This window comes from Perna viridis, chromosome 1 (assembly GCF_037379345.1).
Source record: "Perna viridis isolate PV_CMFRI_1.1 ecotype Kerala chromosome 1, ASM3737934v1, whole genome shotgun sequence".
In the NCBI taxonomy this organism is placed as follows: Eukaryota; Metazoa; Mollusca; class Bivalvia; order Mytilida; family Mytilidae; genus Perna; species Perna viridis.
The window spans coordinates 45,387,392-45,403,745 of record NC_142445.1 but is presented as its reverse complement, the minus strand read 5'-3'; the positions used below and the strand labels follow the sequence as shown (position 1 = coordinate 45,403,745).

General features: G+C 32.1%; 2 protein-coding genes and 1 long non-coding RNA gene across 3 annotated transcripts; 1 reads left to right on the top strand and 2 right to left on the bottom strand.

Moving 5' to 3' along the window:
- Nucleotides 1–3,935: 3,935 nt before the first annotated feature.
- On the bottom strand, nucleotides 3,936–6,242 carry LOC148628969 (growth arrest and DNA damage-inducible protein GADD45 alpha-like). The gene is made up of 5 exons (XM_088541649.1): nucleotides 6,088–6,242; nucleotides 5,705–5,809; nucleotides 5,326–5,440; nucleotides 5,004–5,187; nucleotides 3,936–4,706 (listed from the first exon to the last, which is right to left on the bottom strand). The coding sequence occupies exons 1-4, from the start codon at nucleotides 6,129–6,131 to the stop codon at nucleotides 5,041–5,043; spliced, it is 411 nt and encodes a 136-aa protein (XP_088397775.1). The 5' UTR covers nucleotides 6,132–6,242; the 3' UTR covers nucleotides 3,936–4,706; nucleotides 5,004–5,040.
- Nucleotides 6,243–8,315: 2,073 nt separating this feature from the next.
- Nucleotides 8,316–13,357, top strand: LOC148628968 (uncharacterized). Its single transcript, XR_015914631.1, has 3 exons — nucleotides 8,316–8,547; nucleotides 9,558–9,823; nucleotides 11,332–13,357. It is a non-coding gene; the product is annotated as an uncharacterized LOC148628968 (long non-coding RNA).
- Nucleotides 13,357–15,204, bottom strand: LOC148628967 (growth arrest and DNA damage-inducible protein GADD45 gamma-like). Its single transcript, XM_088541638.1, has 4 exons — nucleotides 15,052–15,204; nucleotides 14,422–14,526; nucleotides 13,919–14,226; nucleotides 13,357–13,710 (listed from the first exon to the last, which is right to left on the bottom strand). Exons 1-3 carry the CDS (start codon nucleotides 15,093–15,095, stop codon nucleotides 13,953–13,955), a joined length of 423 nt encoding a protein of 140 aa, XP_088397764.1. The 5' UTR covers nucleotides 15,096–15,204; the 3' UTR covers nucleotides 13,357–13,710; nucleotides 13,919–13,952.
- Between the last annotated feature and the right edge of the window lie 1,150 nt (nucleotides 15,205–16,354).

The window sequence follows — 16,354 nt, the reverse complement described above, 5'->3', positions numbered from 1 at the left end:
ATCTTTTTGTCATGAATTATGCTGCAAATATAACATTCTGTAATAAAACTAGTTTAGTGTATTTGTTTACATTAGAATATACTATGTGTGAAATAAATCAGTTGCCACAAAAATGTTTGAAATGTTATATATATAATGAACATATAAGTGCTAATATGGTGTCGATAAGTGTTCATACATGTTCTATACAGTTTGATATTTTGTGGGTTTAACATGTTAACATATCTAAGTTTCTAGTCATTAATTTCACACGGAAATGCAATGATGAATAGCAAATTACTTGATGAATATGATTAAACGGTGTCCCTAACCATTTCTGTATCTCTTCGTCCTTGACATTGACCTTCCATTTTCATTCTACTCACGCAGAATTTCGTGATTGTGTTCACTTTCAGGTGCAATAAAATAAGATCTATGGCTATACAAATGTGAATCATTTACACGTGAGATCATTCGATGTTTTAATTTTACTAGAGCAAAACCATGTGATACGTTAAAAAACAATTTTTTAAAAACTAATAGTATACATCGTTTGATAGAGCTGTGAAGTTACGATTTATACATTTGATGATATTCATCCCATGATTAATTATTCGTAATGCATATTTGGGTCTTATGATTAAAATCAAAATCATTGCACTTTAATTTGGAGGAAGCTTTGATTAAATTTTAAACCCGAAACAAACGTGTGCTCCGTGATTATGTGTAGATAGCTTAGTCCAGAACCATCATATAGTAATTAGAATTTTACGTACAGATACTGTTATTGCAATAAATTTTGTTCGGCTCTGTCAGCGATTGGTAAAACAAAATGAAATATCATTGTCGGTGAAATTCTTTACAAGGCATGGATTGTAAATATTCAAAGAAAACAGAAAATAAGTAATAAGTTCGAAATAAAAATGATCTAAATTCACAGATTAAAAGCAGAGTATAATTAAAAAGCAAAAACAACTTTTGTATTTATTGAAACTAATCGTATATAAACTATTACTATACATTTGATTTTTTCTTGGTGGAAACCGTTCATTAACACATTTATCCTAGCTAAATTACAAGGAAACAATCTACTGACTTGTTGGTTTATATTTTACCCAAAACAGTTTCCTAAATATTTGCTACCAATTGAGTAGCTGGTCCATCTCCATACAGCGCTATGCATTCTTTATTATTGTATAGCTTCCTGGTGTGTTTGCAAACAAAATATGTATCATAATTCATAACAGTATAACTATATACTACCTACAATAAATAAATGTAGGCTATAATGTTTACCTTGATTATTTAGCAATAACGAATGGTTTGATAACAGGTTACATTTTCTTTCTTTTGCATTACGAAATTTATTATTGTGTTATTAATTCACACTTCCACTTCATTAGATTGCCAGTTGCGAAATCATCAATCAAACATGACTTAATCACAAGGGAAAGCAGACTATTTCTTATCACTTCTGTACCATTTAATACAAAAGTATACGCCATCTCATAAACAACCATTGCGTATTTTCTTCATATTTTGGCAGGTGCTCTGCAAAACTAAGCGAATGTGGCGTTATTTTTTAATATTAGCTATAATTAACCTTGACCAATCTATACATATTTATCCACAACCGAGTTTTCTTGAAGAATAATAACATATAACTTAGAGATCTACTTAACATTCATTGTATTTTTGCCCTCTGAAGAAATTTGTACAATAGTCATCCTAGTCATAGATTGGCAAGCCTCTTTCATTTGCATTAAATTTTGCTCATTTTTAATGCATTTCAATAATATCAAAACCATGAAAATAAACAAAGAACGTTTTAAGTCAGAAAATAGAAGGTTACAAAAAAGAGAACGTTCTACCTTTTACTCGAGTTCATGTGTTTGAATCGACCCACTGATTTAAACTAGACAATGAACACAACATATTGCAGGTAGCGACTAATGACTTTTTGATAGAGAAAATACCGATTTTTTTTTATTACGCTCTTTTCTCGCATCCATACAAATGTCCACATTTAGCAAGGTCAGAATAAGTTATAAGTTTGTTTAAAGTAATACAATACCTTAAGGTCATTGACAATTTGAGGAGTAGCTCTATGAATAGTTATAAAACACATGTTGACGATTTAACAATAATCATTATTTTATAATTTAGCATAAAAGTCTTAATATTGTTTGTTATACCTTAAAAAGGAGGTATGTAGTGATCGCGTTGTCCGTCCCCAGTACACATCTACAAATCTTCATAAAGAGTGTTCATGGAAACTAAGATTCTAGCGGAAATCAAAAGAATGTAATCCAGGGACAAAGACCAGACATTGAAAATCTTCGGAATGTAATTGATATGCGATGAAGAATGTATGTACATCGCATATCAATTATCAAATATGCCTTGCCGCCTCATATTTTGAAGATTCATCTGAATGACTTTTTGGGTCTTGTGATACAAAAATGTATGTTGTCATTCGTTCACCAAAGGGTGTGGGGAATCTCTGTAACATTTGATATCTAAACCGAAAGATTCTATTTTCTATGTTATAAATTATTATAAACTTCGATATCAGACTCAAACGACATCAAGGTTTCCGTTTGACCATTTGTTTCTATTTTAATCATATGGTTTGTGCGAGAGGAGCGGGTATTCCGCAGAGAGCTTTGCTCTTAGTTTCTTTACTAACTTATCATGTATTAATGACAAAAGTGGAATGATCTTTACTAATAGGCAAAAGATCAATGTCATTTGAATTTCCATAATCATAAAAATAGAAAACAACGGGAAGGAAGTCAGAACTCATACTGCGTGAGTAAAGGACAACAATATACAAAAGGGCAAAAATCTATAAGTAGATGGTATGATTATGCTACTTCAATCTTACAACAAATATCCATAAATAAAAAAATGGCATTTAAAGAATGTTAATATTTATTTAACATTTGTTACCCGCAAAGGACAAGAAAAGATCGCGATCCCAAATAATCCTTTTGTCAACACGTTGGTGTGGTATACTTGACCATCGTAACAGAACAAATAAGAGCAATGGTAAATAAGGATACATAACTTCCTACGTATTGATACGATCAGAGGATAAGTTCATATCTACATTTTTGCCCTCAGGACGTTTCTTAGCCATTGCTTTCGTTCCCTCTAATTCAATATTATTACTTGAACATCCTAATACTTAAAAGTGGTTGTAATGCTGCTGGTGAGGGGTTAGTCCTTGAAATTAAGATATTTAAATGATTGGTATTTTTGTATTTGAACGTGCATTTGAGCATTGGGTGATGGAAAGTTTAAATACGAATTCCAGTTCAGTACAGGTGGCAGATACCGTTCTTAGTACCTGTGTTACAATGTACTCAAAGAATGATACATTTGTTGGAAGGATATGATTTTTTTTTCTAAATTGTCAATGACTGGATTTGCTCAATAAAGGGGAAAGGCGGTTGGTAAAAGAAATAACAAAAAATACAAGCTTAAAATTGACAAAAATAATTGTGACTTTTCCGTTAACATGGATATTACAAGAAAAATTAAGAGTGGTATTGATTTATTTCAAAAATTTGCAAATTCAAGAATATTACATTTTTATACTTCTCAATCCTATTGCAAGTATTTTTTGTTTTGTCGTGCGAACCAGATTGTTTTATAAAGTAAAAATAAATTGTCCCTTTTCTCTAAAAATATAAGAGAAAGCCACAACTTTTCTTTAAAAAAAAGTGACTACACCTTCTAAACGGCTAAAAGGCATTTGACCCTGCATCAAAATGAACAAATATTCAGTGTTCTGATATTTCTTGGATATATATATATAGATATATTTTCCAAAATAACATTTACAAGGTAGATATTAAGTTAAAGTATACCATGTTATTGATCTTCATTGAACAAGTACTTCTTCGCTTTTGTTGTTGATAAATCAATTGTGCTAAGCAAGAAACCGACAATTCTATCAATTATGTTTTATTCCACAAAAAACTTTGACATTTGAAGCATTGTCCCGGAAATTGATTTCTGTCAAATCGATGCCTCATATAAATGAAAATGAAATAGTAAAGTTCATATTAATATCATTATGTCTATTTTTCATAGCTATATTTTTGATTTGATGTATTTGGTGTTCTTTTCATAACCACTTCACTTGTGATCTGATGCAGTCTGAATGTTCCTTGGTACAATACTATTTCATTTGTGACCTAATGAAGTCTTGTGCTCCTTTATACAACACCATGTCAATTATGGTATGAGATTCTTATGTTCCTTGATACATTGCCACATCACATTGATCTGAGAGTCTTATGTTCCTTGATACAATACCACGTCACTTGTGATCTGAAAGTCTTGTATCTGTTAGTTAAATTATCATTTAACTTGTGAATTAATCGAGTCCTAAGTACTTTGTCGGAATACTGCTTCACTTGGAATTTGATGAAGCTATTCTTACTTCCATTGTGACTCGGTCTAATATTCTTTGATGCATATATAAAATGATAAATTCACCATGCACATTGCTAGTTACATAAGGAAAGCTGGGTATGTCTTCCCGTATTTTTCGTAAAATATCCCAGTCATGCATCAACAGCCTGAAGACGTATCAGTCAACTCTTGTCTTTTATCACTCGGCAAGAACTAGAAAGTTATGGTATATCTGACTTTTTGCTAATGATCAGCAGTGATTTTTGGTGGTGTAGAACCAAAATATACCCAGTGATGGACTCCTTTAAAATAAGCAAAATGTATAATTATACAATTAAAACAAGACTTTGGTAAATAATGACAAGAATGATAGAAAAAAAATTGTGTGAAATCTAATTATAGACAATTTATCGCTTAGTTCCTGATACCAAAATCGAATTCTTTAAAGGTGCATGTTTTAGTACCTTCCAGTAAGCTCTTGTTCCAAGAAACAATGACAGATATTTTATCGGTATTCCTGAAATGAACTTGTGCAGATGACAAGTGGTTCTAGGAATTAAAACAAGATTGTGTTTGTAACAATTTCAAATCGTATTTACCTGGACATTTCCGATGCAGAAGAACATGGCGAGTGTCTCACTTAGGAGGACAAATAGATAGATGATGGTCAGCCCTCAAGTTATGATAGTCATTAGTATCCGTGTCAGATGTAGAACAACGTACCAATAAACATCCGAGGGCATCATCTATCTGGTAATCAACTGTCCCTTTGTAACTGCTTATCTAAAAGTGAAAACAATAAAGTTAACACGAGGAAAGAATATTCAACCGGCTAAAAAGCAATAAAAATATACTTGGTGTTAACAAACTATTATATAATTATTTGAGGTTTCATGCCAAAGAAGGACTTGCAAGCCTTACCTTTAAAACAGCAATGTCATTCTCCCAGCAGAAGGCTTCTACTAGTTTGTGGTGAATCTGTGCTGTGACATCGTCTGTTTCTATCAGAATGCAAAGTCCTACTTCCTCTGGTGAACTGCAAAAAAAACATGTTCTTTATTGAGTGCAATGTATCCACGTCGTTTACGAACAAACAGTTGCTCTACTACCGTAAAGCAATACAGTTGGGTATACAGTTAATCGATATCACCATTGAAACCATATGAGTATTAGTTAAATATCGCGATTTAGCCCAAAATACTTTCAGATGAAATAAATCATATGACTTCACAATATTTGAATTTGTTATATTTGAGAATTCGAGTTTAAACTGAATTCCACTTATTTCATTAAACCTCACCTCTGAAGGACATGCACACATTCAATCACTCCAGTAACTACGTGGCCAGTCTGTCCAGCCTTGTTTAAGAAGACGTTTAAGTAATACCCAACATCATCTATATTCCTGAACCGAAAAAAAAAAGAAAAAAGTTAGAATACAGAATAATGAAAAGGAAAGAACACCATGATTTTTGGTTTAGGAGATCTTGTGAAGACTAAGCAATTTGATCTTAAGCATGTGATCTTCAACTTAGGAAATTATGAAATATGTGGAGGTCCTCAAACACATATAATGTAATATATTTTTCATCGTTCTTTATAAACTCTATTTTGAAACAATTGTGGTTTTTTTTCTAAACAAATAAATGTTTCTTACTCATTATTTTAGATATTTCCCCTTACCTTAATAGGACCATAACATCTAGTATATCTTCAGTGAATGTCATATATTGCTTCAATGTATTTTTTGTAAAATCCTCACAAAATTATATTCAGAACAGTAACGTGTTTCCCTCGCAAACCGTGTGGGAATTCTTACAAACAGCAAACGTTTTTATCTTATACATGGGGTGTTAATGGGCGTGGCAATGTATGATTTCATTGGCTTAACTTATTTAGAGAGTCGGTCAACAATGAACATTTTATATCATATTAATTCTTAAGTGCTACATTTTTTATCAAAATAATCATTTTAATTCCTTAAATTGCATAACACAAGGCTTAACTCTCTTTTAATGATATTTGTTTGTCTTATTTCTAAGGCATAAAGCCAAATTATTGTGTCTTCGCTAAATATTCTATACTTATTAAATTCTCCCAACTTAACTTAGTTGTTGACCTATTTTCAGTACTATTATCGTGGGTTTATTAAGTGCAAGAGTCATACAAGAAATCGTGTTGTTTTCTTAATCACTGAACATTTATTTAATCTTTGCATTAAAGACATGTCCTCTATTCAAGAGCGAATAAGAATCTTGAATTATTTCATTGTGTGAATTGTAATTTATGTTTTTTTATTTGCAGGCAGTTTATATATTGTTATGGTTCAAGCGCAACACAGATAAAATGTGATTACCCATAATTTTTCTGATAATAGCATTTTTGCATTACACGTGTATTAATATATATTTTCTGACAACAAATGATTAGAAGCCATGATTAGAGCAGTATTCAAGACTTGACTGTCATTCGCAATTATATCTCAAAGACAAATAAATGTACTTGGTATTGAGTATTTAGTTTCTAATTTTCCTTGAAAGTTGTAGACACTTCCATCTTTTTTACATTTTTTTTTCAATTTTTAAGGATCAAATGTGGAATGTTAAAAGTTAACCATATAAGGAAACATAATGACGTGTTTTAAATAATTTACCAATATGAAAAATAGGCATATGATTTCAAAGTGAGAGGTGAGGTGCATAGAAAAAAATGCAGTTGGTCACCTTTGCCGAGCATTACCTTTCACAAAGAAAATATTACCTAGGAATTTTTATTAGTCAAAGAATTAGTAGCGTTTCTCACTTTAATCCTTATAAGATTAGTAAATACTTTGGATATGTATAAACATACACGAGCATGTTTTATTTAAAAAAAAACTATGTTTGTGGTTTTATTGGCTTTAAATATATTGAAATTACTCATTACATTGATAAATTAAAATCCTCTTTTTTCTCCTTTGTTTGGTTCCAGGGTGCGCTCAATGCATGCTCAACATAATACGATAGATCAGTACATGTTACTAAGTTGTCTGTGTTAAAATACAATCGTGTTTACACGACCAATTAGCATTGGGATACTTATGAAACCTAGAACTCTTCTTTTAATTTGATAATGTATTAAATGAAACCGTGTTACTTTGATACATACACATACATGCGATCTAATACTTTTTATCTTAAAATAATCAAAACCATTCAGTAGACATAAAATTAATCATTAGTTAAGGACACCTACTTGTGGACGGGATAAAGACTTTGAAGTCAATGTGTATTTTTTGGCAAAATACATCATTTTATAAAAACAATACATTACTCTAATAATTTATTAGCACAGTAATTATCATTTTGATAATGACAAGGTCACAAATTAAAATAGTATAGTATTGAAGTATTATTTCCAAACTCATATAAATCTGCAAAGTATCTACATTATCTCTGTGTTATGGATCATGTGACTGTCTGTAGTGTTTACTTCAAATATATATTCAATTGTATTTTAAACTGTTATGGTTATTTGTTGACAAATAATCTAGAACAGCTTCACCGATTAAAAAAAAACAAACATCTGAATCACTAAAGCTTGTATTACAAATGCCAGTGGTAATCGTTAATAGACTCAGTAACTTTGATACTGTAATACAGCGGCTCAGTATCTAATTGCATAATAATCAACATTTCACTGATGACGAGCATTAAATTTTGTTTATTTATCAGTCAGTTCGGTCACGGAAGTATAAAGTGTAGATATTATATTTCCATGGTTCGATCATAACTTAATTTTGTAATAAACTACAGGTAGTCTGAATGTGAGCAGTTTGTAACTTTCAGAAATGCACTAAGTGTAAAGCAATTGTATTAACAGGTAATTAAACTATGTTCTGCACCAATTGTGTTCTGAACAATTGTCAGTGAAACTGCAAACATTTAGTAGTACACAGTTTAATCTTTGTTGATAGGCAATCTCATCTCATCAGCATTTTGTATTGCTTTCAATCAGTTCTGTAATCTCTACCTGGTCATGTGATGACGGTTTGTTGGCAGTACTGTCCGTACGTACTTCCTTAGTAATTTGTAATTATAAGTTGTATTCATATATATTTTTACGGCGGAGCAGGACATGCCTGCCTTTTCGAACCACCTAAAGGTAATGACCTGTTTTTACTCCCAGTTTTTATAAGTAATTATATTTTATTTTGTTTGCTAGATCATGGGCGGATTCTGGCGGGGGCGTAGCGGGCGTGCGCCCCCCTAAAATTTGCAAAGCATGGGTTGTCAGGGGTAGATTTAGGCGGTTTTTGGTTGAAACTTTTATTTCTCGCTAATTTTACCACAAAGGATATCTGCATTCCACTCCTCTAGACGAATATTTAAAAAATTTAACCTAAAAAAATTTTAACTGTGCGCCAAACCTAATCTAAAATCAGCCCCTACACTAGATTGTAGACCGTCTCCGTTATCTGTTTTCACGTATTTTTTAAGCTGTGATATTTTTGCCGTTATTATATTTTAGGAGACAAGACAAACAATTCAATTGCATAATGGTTAAGCATATTTTCCTTTGTCCTCGTTTTTTCCCACTCTACATACTACGATACACAATTATATCCATTTACCTGCCTAAAACGAAAACCTATTGGTTGCAAAGTTACACAACACAAATTAAATTCATCATAAATGAATAGACAAAAGGTATTCCAGCAACTAAATCGTTAGTGATTCTAAAACATCTTATCAATTAGGATTTCTCCTAACATACAATGGTTATAAAAATGTGTTCAACGGTCAAGGGTATCCATCAACATATAATTGTTTACATTAGATTTCGGTTTCTGTTTACTTTACTTACATGACAACATCTCACATGGTTGGGAGTTTGAAAGTTGGTCAAGGTTAATGTTCATAATATTTGTAAGGATAGTCAAACAAATAATCACACCAAGGTCTTCCATAGCAGGACGTTTTAAACAATACACAAACATCAAGTACCATTACCAAAAAAGTTTTATTTCTTAAACTTTTATCTTCATTTATTTTAGAAACATTTTCAAAAGCATTACCTAAAAAGGCTAATTAATGTGCACATATATTTTACAATAGAGTACGGTCATATAAATCACAAAACTTCATAAATGTTAATCAACCTTGTCTTTGAAGGAATGATGCACATCATAAAATGCCATGCAGGTAATAGCATTGCATGGAACACTATTTGTCTGGTTACCTCCAAGACGGTTAGAGTAAAGACACGTACGGTTTGGGAGTAGGCCAGAGCGTAAACGCAGCTGCCCAATAGCTAGAAGGACATACCCTGACAGGGTTCTTCTGTCAGGGATCGTGAAAAGGCTGGGCTCCAACCGTTTGTAAATTACTAACTGCAACTACTAGCAGAATCCCAACGAGGGGCGTTCGTGGGAGACCCGGTAGGGTAGTAATGACAACAACAAAAAACATTTTATGATAAAAAAAAAACAAGCACTATCGCAAACAAGTTATATCTACAAAAGTGAACTTGTTTCACCGCAGGTTTTTTTGGACTTTTTATAATTTTGTTAAGGTTTCAAATATCTATTAACTTTAAATATCCTTCGAATATTAAGGTCATACTACTTTGTAATAAGTAAATACTAACATCAATTAACATGGTTATACCATGTGAAAAAGTCATAGCAGCAGTATCAAGGAATCTAAACTTTTCTTCGTCCACGACAGAGTGAAAAAAAACTTAGAACACAATAGTTTGTCAAGCAACCTTATCTTCAATGTCAAATGACAAATGGTCATACACCAAAAGGATGGAACCAGAACAAAGTTGATACAATTCAACGATATTTCACATACAAAACAATTTGTTGTCAAAAGTAAAAACTGTACCTTTGTTGTGTCGTTTGCAACTTACATTTTTTTTTACATTATATCATGAAAGCGAACTCTCAGTGTGCGAGAAAAGATCACTACAATATACTATGAATTCCAATGAATTTGGAAAATTGAAGAGCTAAATGAAGTTATTGACTATTTCTAAAATGTTACATACTTACTTACTTAGCCATTACTTAAGTCCGTCAGTGATTCTGTCTGAAATTTCAAGAGTAAGAAAAATTGACTATTATGACCTTTGTAGAAAGAGTAATCAAGGGAACCAAAATTCTAGCGGAAACCAAAAGAAAGTAATTCACGGACAAAGATCAGACATGGAAAACTGACCAACACAACAAAGAACATAAAGTAATTAAAATAATACATACGAAGTAACAAAAGTAGATGAGCAACTCGTAGAACATTGTAGAACATTGGAAAACAAAAAAAAGTACATAGTTATAATAATATCAATGAGCAGTTGTTGAAGAACAAAGATTGAAATGCAAATGACAAAATAACGAATTAAATTAAATAGATAAAAAATGATATGTGATGGCATACAAAAAAAAGAATTTGAAATTAGATATGAAAGGGTAAAAATAAGGATGACGGCTAAATGGCAAAATGAGATCATTCATTTTCTTTTTAAAATTATTTTATTGATTAACATTATTCATTTTGAATATAGCAACATTCTTAAAATTTCTACGAGGGTCATATTGAGCGAGTATAAGTCTTTTAATCCAAATATCCCAATAATCAGGAGATGCAAAACTCATGATTAATGCTCATGGGAATGGGTGCATTCTTGGTAAGTTTTACTATGTTATATTAGTTGTACATTTTTTTATAATTTTTTTTTATTATCATAATTATTTTTTTTTGGCTTCGTACTACCAAACAACTCACTATTGTCATTGAATTGATGACAGATATTTTTGGAGTTTAAGCATATTTGTTATCAGTTCATTAATTATATAATTTGAACATATTAACTAGACACGAGATTCCTTCTAACTTTACTAGGGTTTGTTATTTTTTGTATATATTTTTGTGTTTTATGTTTCAGGGTTCTGCGAAACAAATTTTATACCTGGAGTAAATTATGTCCGAAAGTAAAGACACTGCTGAATATTGTCTCCTTTACTTAAATGTCGAAGATGACTCGTCGAACACTATGACCATGTATGGATAAGTTAACAAGTGAACGAAGAGTTGAACTTACACATTCATCCTTGACATTCTTGTGGTTTCTCTTGCCTTTATTTAACTGTACATTACAAGAGGCCGGTTTATATTTATAAAAAAATTAAGGAAATTACTCTTTTAATCATGATCATACAAAACTATTTGAAGCAAGATTCTCACAGGAAGTGGAATTAACATATTTTCAATATTAGTATTGTACTTGTAGTTTTACGGTCTGGCTGTTACATTAAACACATATACTAAGTACCCATTCACCACACAGGGTGTACCATGACGTAGTTCATGTTGATCTAACTCCGTTAGGGGTCTACCATATATATAAATATGCAGTCATAAAAAGACCCCCTGTACACCGGATCAACTCACTGGTAGCAGGTGGGGTTTTTAAATGTAATTATTCCAACAACAAAAAACACCCATCAACTTTAAATCATTCGTGTTGAAATATATGGCTAGCTCAGCAATCGGCATTCAGTTGTGTATTGAACTTATAGAACAAAAAAAAAAAACAGAGGGCGAATGTGAATAGACCCGTACAAAGGCATAACAGCTTATCTTTAACTAAACTGTTATCGTAACCTTTGATTAAGGTTTAACTGAATGCGAAGAATAGAGTTCATGTTGATGTTAATCTAGGCCTGGACGGAAAGAAAAAACCACATCCGCAGATTATTTGTCTGTTTCAAAGATCAAAGGTTTTCTAGTATTTAATACGTTGATACATTTACAACTACATGTTGGTTTGAATGATACGATTATTATAAAAAGGAAGACGTAGCTTAAGACTAATATTTAGTTTAATTTAACTTCCGATACCTGAAAAGATCCTTTAATTAGGATTGTAATTATTGAACATATCTATAAATATTAATGTGGACTTTCTACAGTGACTAAATTTAAGCAAATTTCGAGTGTATATGACAGAATTTCGCCAAACCGATGTTCACCGTTTTTTTCAAAACAATTGTTGTGATGTCAACCTATCTTTTTGTACGAATCGACAGGATTTAATTAAAATCAAGAAATAGATGACGGAAATTTCATTTAATATCATTGTTTTACCACGGACTGGCCATTTATGTCGCATTGTTTACCCCGAGCGACAACGATGGGTTAAATAACGACATGCATGTCCAGCTCGTGGTAAAACAATGATAAAATAGAGGACTATTTTTCTTCATATTTTTGAATAGACGCAGCCTATGTGTTGTTCGAAATCTTGGTGATATGTTCATAACTGTTTTACCATAGTTGTGATCTTAAGACCTTGAAGCACATCATATTAGAATAAACTGAGTAAGAATGGAGACAACAATTACATTAAAATAGTACTATAGCTTGAGTATTTTTACACTTGTATATGCGTAAAACATTCTGTAATTGTACAATGAAGTGAGGACTTTCTTGAATTTGTCGCATATGTTGTAAATTATTGAAACAAATAGCATTAAATCCTTCCGTGATGTTTGCATCAAAACAACTGTATCTACAGTTTATGTGATATTCATATTTTTATTTAACAGATCTCTAAATGGTTTCGTGGGTAGAGTCTATAAGTATGCGCGGTCATCGTGACATAGAAAAACATTGCAACAAAACCGCAAGCTATGCTCAGGGCACCAGTCGGCATTTAATACTTAGACACTGAAGCAGCACCTTGGATAGTTGATTGAGTGTAGGGGTTTAACGCCCGAGCAGCAATATCTCAGCTATATTCAGGCGCGCACCTTGTATAGGAAGGTATCATTGATAAATAAAACTGAATCGCATAAAAGATTCAAAAAGTATATGATGGGTATAAAATCAATTTGGTTAGGTGCACAGTATGATTTCAAGGAATTATTTTACTTGACTTTGTATATTTAGAAATAAAACGACATTAGAATGGTTTTCTTGATATTTATTTCACTACCAACATTCAACGAAACTGTCATAATATCAGTGTTCTTTTCAATTCTAAATTGCACTGTGACGAGGCCTGATTGTCAGTGTTTCTTTTGCAACAGATTTTGATGACAGATCAAGGATCAACTACTCGTTAAAAATCATCAACGAAATTGTCCAAATCCTTAAATTCGAATCCACCTATGACCAGACGAAACCAGTCAAGTTCTCCTTTCACTACAGGTGTTTGACAGTAATCCTATTTTTGTGATAATCTGTCGTTCACAGTAAACAACAGCTTCTCTGCAATGTTTGCGTCAGCTGATTTTTTTCATCGTAACCAGGGGTGAGTTACCTAAAGAATAAAAACAGAACAATGAATCTTACCAAGTTCTATCAAGATTGAATAAAATTAAAATTCGTATTATTTTTATCTTTAAAAGAATTACAACTTTGATTTATAACAGTTATAGTAATTGTATCACAGTCACCCCAAATGACCATATATTTACCTCATAAAACGGTAGTATACTTAACATAAAACGCGTTTACATTGTTATTACCTGGATATTATGGTAGGCATGTATTCACAATCCCTCAATCTGGAAGATGGACAACTGGATGGTGTTTTGTTATCATGGCATAATAGTGTTCAATGAACTCCTCAGTGTATTTGTCATTTGTTGAACTTTGTATCAGAATACATCCTATATCGATATCGTCTTCACCTGTAACCATTTTTCTGTAACTGTCCACCATAATGATCGGTATGTCATTTTCCCAGCAGAAAGCCTCTACTAGTTTCTGATGGATTTGTGCTGTGACATCATTTGTTTCCGTCAATATACAAAGTCGAACTTGGTCAGAGGAACTGCAAAAGAAAAACAGCAGATATATTAAATAGCCTAAGGATAAATACTTGAACTCTCTACTAAATAGAAGATATCGTATTCAAAATGAAAGCATAAAGAGGAAGAACACAATACAATATAACAAGTTTTAGCTTCAGCATCAATACTTTGTGATCAAATAAAAGATTTAGTATTGCCAACATGAACAAACTTACTTTTGAAATATCTGAGCACAATCCATGACTCCAGTAACAACTTGTTTGGCTTCTTCAGCTCTATTCAACAAAGACACCAAGGCATGGCCAACATTGTTTATATTTCTGAAAAAAAGTACAAATATTTCGCAAGATCTTTGTTAAATATTGTGCAAGTCGGTTAAGTATAACCATTTAATCTATATTTAGCTAGTATACAAATCTAGGAATTTCAAATGCAATCGTGACTGAGGCAATAATCAGAACGTTCCACCTTTTCCAGTAGTAATACTTCTAGAACGTCCTACATACTGTGGTAATCATTAGGCATTCCTCGTACAATTATGCAAATCATACCATAGGAGAGTTATACAGGTATACCAATGTTTTTTCATGTTTATTTAGCACCAAAGTCACGAGCAGATCCAGGGATTATAAATAGGAGGGGGTTCCAGGGAAAAAAATGGTTCCGTGCTTTAAAATTTGCTCATCTTAACCCAAATTACGCGAAATCAACACAATTTTCCAACAAAACAAGAGGCAAATATCCCGTCTCCCCTCTCCTCCACAACTTTGCATCCGCCACCAGTAATGCTAGAAGCGCATATTTAACTGGTTATGCTTAAAATTTTAAAAGAATTGTTCTCTTACCTTTGAGGTTCTATTGCTGTTGAAATATCGTCCATGTAAGTCATGATTAAATCTAAACAATATGTAAACAAGTGTGGTAAATATAAAATATCCTATAGATATATCTGTGTGCTTTTCACAAAATACGTCTCAGAAGAATAAAGTGACTAACAGTTTGGTATTTGCTTATATACGTTTACTAAGAATAGGCGGGATGGAATGATTTCATTGGCTGTTAATATTTCAAACATTCGATGTTAGATTCTCTAAATGAACTGCTTTTTTTTAACAAAACAGGTCATAATTATATAATTAAATCTTGATCCATTGGAGAATGGAAGTCTACATTTCTTATTTCAAACAATCAAAATGGTTTTGAATGCTTATAATCAATGAAACTGCAAAAGTTTTTCTCGCATCAAATTCTCCCAACTTCGCTAGACGTTTGACCCTGGTTTCGGTGCAAAGGCTAATGAATCAGGGAAACATTTTTAACCAATGTTGTTGTAGGTAGCATCAGGTGCAGATTCTATCGTCGAAAAGTACATATATACCTTACATTCTTTTTGTTTCTTATCACATGACTTCATTATGCTGCTTTATCGTTTTCCGTTGTGTTGTTACGTGCGTTTTGTTTGATTTTTGCAGATTTAAAATCTCTTAAATTGAGAGCTGAACAAAATGTATATTCATTTGCCTAACGCCTTTGCAGTTACAAAATATAACAACTTCTGGAGTAACCCTTTCCAAACTTAAAGGTATTATAATTCATTGGTAATTATGAGATTAAACGAATTTTATTACATGTACTACAAAGCAATGTCAGGAATGTAATGAACACATTCCATGGAGAGATTTTTGTGGTTTAAATGATTCGTCGAACGGTTAAATATTCCTAATTTAACTTGTTTGGTATAATAAGTAAAGTATTTTTGTATTTACCTGTAGTTTTTTTTAATGTGTTGTATATATATATGTCACTTTTTAAACTCTATTATTAAAAAAACAGACTACAGAATAGAAATTTTACCTGAAATTCCAACAACAGATACAAAAAATGTTCAGCAAAACTTGCACTCCCCACAAATTGATTTTAGATTGATTGGTTGATTATCTTTGCCGTTCAATGATAGGTCTTTCGTGTATCTCAGGACGAGCGAATAGATCGAACTGTTTTGTATTGGTCCGACACACCGAGTCAGATCTTTATTGTGCTCCCTCATAGAAAACAACAGTGCTCAGGTAGGCATGCATGTTGCTCCACTCGGAGCCAACCAGTCGTCACTCTACCCACCACTATCCATGACCTCCTGCGTTCGAAGCG